The sequence below is a fragment of the Mauremys mutica genome, chromosome 4 (assembly GCF_020497125.1).
Source record: "Mauremys mutica isolate MM-2020 ecotype Southern chromosome 4, ASM2049712v1, whole genome shotgun sequence".
Classification (NCBI taxonomy): Eukaryota; Metazoa; Chordata; order Testudines; family Geoemydidae; genus Mauremys; species Mauremys mutica.
Window position 1 is genome coordinate 157,361,702 of NC_059075.1, and position 6,024 is coordinate 157,367,725.

The 6,024-nt window shown below is 74.1% G+C and overlaps 1 protein-coding gene across 2 annotated transcripts; it reads right to left on the reverse strand.

Annotated features, from left to right (window-relative positions):
- Positions 1–849: 849 nt before the first annotated feature.
- LOC123368526 (interleukin-27 subunit alpha-like) lies at positions 850–5,642 on the reverse strand. Of its 2 annotated transcripts, none has more exons than XM_045013382.1 (5): positions 5,282–5,642; positions 3,884–4,071; positions 3,388–3,492; positions 2,759–2,908; positions 850–1,130 (listed from the first exon to the last, which is right to left on the reverse strand). In XM_045013382.1, exons 1-5 carry the CDS (start codon positions 5,292–5,294, stop codon positions 972–974), a joined length of 615 nt encoding a protein of 204 aa, XP_044869317.1. In that variant the 5' UTR covers positions 5,295–5,642; the 3' UTR covers positions 850–971. The 2 variants fall into 2 exon arrangements, with proteins under 2 accessions (XP_044869317.1, XP_044869316.1); XM_045013381.1 differs by lacking the exon at positions 850–1,130 and adding an exon at positions 2,021–2,330.
- Between the last annotated feature and the right edge of the window lie 382 nt (positions 5,643–6,024).

Below are 6,024 nucleotides of genomic sequence, written 5' to 3' on the forward strand. Positions count from 1 at the left end.
GTAGGTTACAGCTGGGGGGGGCTGGGAGCCAGGACTCCTGGGTTCTCTCCCCGGCTCTGGGAAGGGGGGTGGGGCCTGGTGGTTAGAGCCAGGGAGGGGGCTGGGAGCCAGGACTCCTGGGTTCTCTCCCTGGGGCTGGGAGGGCAGTGGGGGCTGGTGGGTTAAAGCGGGCGGGGGCTGGGAGCCAGGACTCCTGGGTTCTCTCCCCGGCTCTGAGAGGGGAGCGGGGGCTGGTGGGTTAGAGCTGGGGGTGGCTGGGCGCCAGGACTCCTGGGTTCTCTCTGCTCTGGGAAGGGGGTGGGGGCTGGTAGGTTACAGCTGGGGGGGGCTGGGAGCCAGGACTCCTGGGTTCTCTCCCCGGCTCTGGGAAGGGGGTGGGGGCTGGTAGGTTACAGCTGGGGGGGGCTGGGAGCCAGGACTCCTGGGTTCTCTCTGCTCTGGGAAGGGGGTGGGGGCTGGTAGGTTACAGCTGGGGGGGGGGGGGGCTGGGAGCCAGGACTCCTGGGTTCTCTTCCTCCTGCTGGCCACTCCCGTCACCCCCTCCTGGTCTCTCTGCCCCACAGCTTCGGCCTCGCCCACCCCAACATGATGGCAGAGCTGAAGTTTCGTCTGCGCAGACCCCCGCCCCAGTGACGCTGCCCCACCCCCACGCGCCGGGGACCCTGGGGGGCGGGGGCTCGTGCCACTTCCTGGCCGGGCAGCCCCCCCTCCCCCTGCTGCCTGGGATCGGACCCAGGCGTCCTGGTGTGTCTGGGGACCATGGAATAAAGAAAAGACGTGTGAAAGGAGTGTGGGGCGTGGAACCGGGGGGGCGACAGGGGGGCAGGACGTGGCAGGTACTGTAGGACCTACCAAAATCATAGAGGCTGAAGGGTGGGGAAGGTTCCAGGAAAGAAGATGCACCTGACAGCCCATGAGTTCCTGTAGGACCTACCAAAATAGCACCTTGTGGGTTCTGTTTACTTCGCGTATCAGTCAGCACGAGGTTCCCAGAAACCCCCAGGGCGAAGGGGAATGAGGAGGGGCTGAGTCATCCAGAAACAGGGAACGGAAAAGAGAAACCAGGCGAGAGAACCCAGGCGTCCGGGCTCCTGCCCTCCCCGAGCTGGGAGAGAACCCAGGCATCCGGGCTGTGGGAAAACAACGAGACCCTTCACATTAGTCACTTTATTACAAACAATAAATAAAAAATCACATTTCTTGGTAATAAATAGCAACAAATAAATAATATATTAAAATCCACTCATATAAATTAACATAGGGACTGCTGGGAGCCCGGACGCCTGGGTTCCCTGCCCGGCTCGGGGGGGGGGGGGAGAGGGAGCCCGGACGCCTGGGTTCCCTGCCCAGCTCTGGGGGGGGGCGGGGGGAGAGGGAGCCCGGACGCCTGGGTTCCCTGCCCGGCTCTGGGGGCGGGCGGGGGGAGCGGGAGCCCGGAGGCCTGGGTTCCCTGCCCGGCTCTGTGGGGGGAGAGGGAGCCCGGACGCCTGGGTTCCCTGCCCGGCTCTGGGGGCGGGGGGAGCGGGAGCCCGGACGCCTGGGTTCCCTGCCCGGCTCTGGGGGGGGAGCGGGAGCCTGGACGCCTGGGTTCCCTGCCCGGCTCTGGGGGGCGGAGCGGGAGCCCGGACGCCTGGGTTCCCTGCCAGGCTCTGGGGGCGGGGGGGGGGGTGGGAGCCCGGACGCCAGGGATCCCTGGCCGGCTCTGGGGGGGGAGCGGGAGCCTGGACGCCTGGGTTCCCTGGCCGGCTCTGGGGGCGGGGGGGGGAGCCCGGACGCCTGGGTTCCCTGCCCGGCTCTGGGGGCGGGGGGAGCGGGAGCCCGGAGGCCTGGGTTCCCTGCCCGGGTCTGTGGGGGGAGAGGGAGCCCGGACGCCTGGGTTCCCTGCCCGGCTCTGGGGGGCGGAGCGGGAGCCCGGACGCCTGGGTTCCCTGCCTGGCTCTGGGGGCGGGGGGGGAGTGGGAGCCCGGATGCCTGGGTTCCCTGGCCGGCTCTGGGGGGGAGCGGGAGCGCGGACGCCTGGGTTCCCTGGCCGGCTCTGGGGGGGAGCGGGAGCGCGGACGCCTGGGTTCCCTGGCCGGCTCTGGGAGCAGCAGCGTGACCCCGGGGATTAGTGTTTTCGGGGGCAGGGTACGGGGGGGTCAGTGGGGGGCCCAGCCCCCCCCCACGCGCAGCAGGGTGAAGTCCCGGACGACGCGGCCCAGGAAGGTCTCCATGGCGCGCAGGACCAGGTACGACTCCTGCAGGTTGCTCCACTCGCTGGGGTGCTGCAGGATGCGGGGGGCGGCGGGGGGCACCGGGGGCGGGGGGGCGGGCTGGCCAGAGCCCCCCACCTGGGGAGAGCAGGGACGAGAGTGAGAGACAGCCCCTGCGGGTGCCGGCCCCCCGTTACCCCCCCCGCGGGCGCCGGCCCCCCCGTTACCCCCCCCGCGGGCGCCGGCCCCCCCGTTACCCCCCCGGCGGGCGCCGGCCCCCTCCGTTATCCCCCCGCGGGTGCCGGCCCCCTCCGTTATCCCCCCCGCGGGCGCCGGCCCCCCCGTTACCCCCCCCGCGGGCGCCGGCCCCCCCGTTACCCCCCCGGCGGGCGCCGGCCCCCTCCGTTACCCCCCCGCGGGCGCCGGCCCCCTCCGTTATCCCCCCGCGGGCGCCGGCCCCCCCGTTACCCCCCCTGCGGGCCCCGGCCCCCCCGTTACCCCCCCTGAGGGCGCCAGGCCCGGGCACCTCCCCCGCAGCCAACCTGCCCCCCCACCCCCCCCCGCACCTGGTAATCGACGTGGTGCATCAAGTCCCGCAGATCCAGGCCGATTTCCTGCAGCCCCCGCGCCAGGCCGGGCTCCCTGCGCCCCACAAGCTCCACGTAGCCCCGAAACAGGCCCAGCGCCCGCCGCATCTCCCGCAGCCGCCGCAGCGCCTGGGGCCGGAGCCGGAGCGGGGGGGTCAGCGGCAGCCTCTCCCCGGCCCCCCCGGCTCCCCCACTGCGCCCGGCCCCCCCTCGGCTCCCCCCAGCTCCCCCACTGCACCCGGCAACCCGCCGCCCCCCCCCCAGCTCCCCCACTGCACCCGGCCCCCCACCACCCCCTGCCTCTCCCCGGCGCCCCCCCGGCTCCCCCACTGCGCCCGGCCCCCCCTCGGCTCCCCCCAGCTCCCCCACTGCCCCTGGCAACCCGCCGCCCCCCCCCCCAGCTCCCCCACTGCACCCGGCCCCCCACCACCCCCTGCCTCTCCCCGGCGCCCCCCCGGCTCCCCCACTGCGCCCGGCCCCCCACTGCGCCCGGCCCCCCACCGCCCCCCGCCGCTCCACAGCTCCCCCACTGCCCCCATGCCCCCAGCCGCTTGCTGGAACCCCCCACTGCCCCCCGCCCCTCCCCGGAACCCCCCCCCGCCGCTCACCGGCAGGGCCAGCCACTGCTGGGCTGTGCGGCTCGTGGGGGGCAGGAGCCCCGAGTTCGAGAGGCCGGGGAACGGCAGCCTGGCGCCGGCCAGACGCTCCGACACCTGGTGGGGGAAGAGAGTCTGAAACCTCCACCAGACCCACCCCGCTGCCCGAGACGCTGCCCCAGCACCGGCCCCCGTGTGCCCAGCCCCCCCCACCCCACAGGGGCCGCGTCCCGGCACCGGGCGAGGGGTCCCCGTGTGCCCAGCCCCCCCCACCCCAGAGGGGCCGCGTCCCGGCACCGGGCGAGGGGTCCCCGTGTGCCCAGCCCCCCCCACAGGGGCCGCGTCCCGGCACCGGGCGAGGGGTCCCCGTGTGCCCAGCCCCCCCCACCCCAGAGGGGCCGCGTCCCGGCACCGGGCGAGGGGTCCCCGTGTGCCCAGCCCCCCCCACCCCAGAGGGGCCGCGTCCCGGCTCCGGGCGAGGGGTCCCCGGTGCCGCCCCAGGACGTACAAATTGTTGCGTGAGGATTTTCGTCTCCACCAGCAGTTTCCTGGCAAGTTTCAAGCTGCTCCCGAATTCCGCCTGCATCTCCCGGCCCCAGCGGGCGGCTCCGTCGAACCCGGGGCCCTGCCCGGCCGCGGGGAACCCCAACGCCGGGAGCCCGGAGCTCAGCAGCGCCTGGAGCAGCAGCGCGAGTCCTGAGAGAGAGAGAGCAGAGCCGTCAGCTCCCAGGGAGAGCCCAGCCGGGGCTGCGGGTTGGGAGTGGGGGGCACCGGCAGGGCTGGGGGGGCTGCGGGTTGGGAGTGCGGGGCACCGGCAGGGCAGGGGGGGCTGCGGGTCGGGAGTGAGGGGCACCGGCAGGGCAGGGGGGGCTGCGGGTCGGGAGTGAGGGGCACCGGCAGGGCAGGGGGGGCTGCGGGTCGGGAGTGAGGGGCACCGGCAGGGCTCAGTGTCAGGGGACCCACAGGCGCAGTGCTCGGGACTCTTCTCTTTGGGATATTTTGGGCAGTTTTGAGTCTAAAATTAGCGACACGCGGCGCTGACACAACCCCGGCTCCGGGTATCCCCGGTTTACACCATCCCAGGTCACCACACCATGGTCAGCAGTGCCCCTCACTCCCGACCCGCAGCCCCTGCCAGCCCAGCCCCGCCCCCAGCTCTGCCGGTGCCCCTCACTCCCGACCCGCAGCCCCTGCCAGCCCAGCCCTGCCCCCCCAGCTCTGCCGGTGCCCCTCACCCCCGACCCGCAGCCCCTGCCAGCCCAGCCCTGTTCCCCCAGCTCTGCCGGTGCCCCTCACTCCCGACCCGCAGCCCCTGCCAGCCCAGCCCCCCCCCCAGCTCTGCCGGTGCCCCTCACCCCCGACCCGCAGCCCCTGCCAGCCCAGCCCTGCCCCCCCAGCTCTGCTGGTGCCCCTCACCCCCGACCCGCAGCCCCTGCCAGCCCAGCCCCCCCCCCAGCTCTGCCGGTGCCCCTCCCCCCCGCCCCGCAGCCCCTGCCAGCCCAGCCCTGCCCCCCGCAGCTCTGCCGGTGCCCCTCACCCCCGACCCGCAGCCCCTGCCAGCCCCCCCCCCCCCCCAGCTCTGCCGGTGCCCCTCACCCCCGACCCGCAGCCCCTGCCAGCCCCCACCTGCCCCCCCAGCTCTGCCGGTGCCCCTCACCCCCGACCCGCAGCCCCTGCCAGCCCAGCCCCTCCCCCAGCTCTGCCGGTGCCCCACACCCCCGCCCCGCTGCCCCTGCCAGCCCAGCCCTGCCCCCCCCGCTCTGCTCCAGCCCCCCCCCCCCCGCAGCTCTGCCAGTGCCCCTCACCCCCGACCCGCAGCGCCCTCTGGTGCCAGGTCAGGGCCGCTCGCCCCAGGCCCACTGAGGGGCCCAATTCCCACAGGCCCAACTGCTCCCCACACACTCACCACCCAGCCGCATCCTGGTGCGCGGGCGCTGCCGTCTGTCTGTCCGGCCGGCCGGCGGGTGGATGAATCCAGCGTCCGAGTCCTCCAGGGCTTTTATTGCCCCGGCCCGGTTTCATTTTCGCTCGCTCCAAAATCTCCAAGTTTCTGTTTTTAGTATCGGGAGCCGATACAGCCCCCCCCATCTACGCCCCCCCCCCCGGCCTGCGGTTTGTGAAGGGACGTTCAGCGGTTCCTGTTTCAGGGATCATAAAACTGAACATGTGGGGCTGGAAGGAGAAACCCACTGGGCTCCCCCCCCGAGCCCTGCCATGCCCCTCACTCCCGACCCGCAGCCCCTGCCAGCCCAGCCCTGCCGGTGCCCCTCACTCCCGACCCGCAGCCCCTGCCAGCCCAGCCCTGCCGGTGCCCCTCACTCCCGACCCGCAGCCCCTGCCAGCCCAGCCCTGCCGGTGCCCCTCACTCCCGACCCGCAGCCCCTGCCAGCCCAGCCCTGCCGGTGCCCCTCACTCCCGACCCGCAGCCCCTGCCAGCCCAGCCCTGCCGGTGCCCCTCACTCCCGACCCGCAGCCCCTGCCAGCCCAGCTCTGCCGGTGCCCCTCACTCCCGACCCGCAGCCCCTGCCAGCCCAGCCCTGCCCCCCCCAGCACTGCCGGTGCCCCTCACTCCCGACCCGCAGCCCCTGCCAGCCCACCCCTGACCCCCCCCAGCTCTGCCGGTGCCCCTCACTCCCGACCCGCAGCCCC

Excerpts from the sequence above, each read along its gene's own strand:
- LOC123368526 (XM_045013381.1), bottom strand. Across the intron at positions 3,493-3,883 it reads AAATCCTCACGCAACAATTT|GTGTCGGAGCGTCTGGCCGG; the intron begins GTACGTCCTGGG and ends TTCCCCCACCAG. Across the intron at positions 2,331-2,758 it reads TGCACCACGTCGATTACCAG|GTGGGGGGCTCTGGCCAGCC; the intron begins GTGCGGGGGGGG and ends TGCTCTCCCCAG.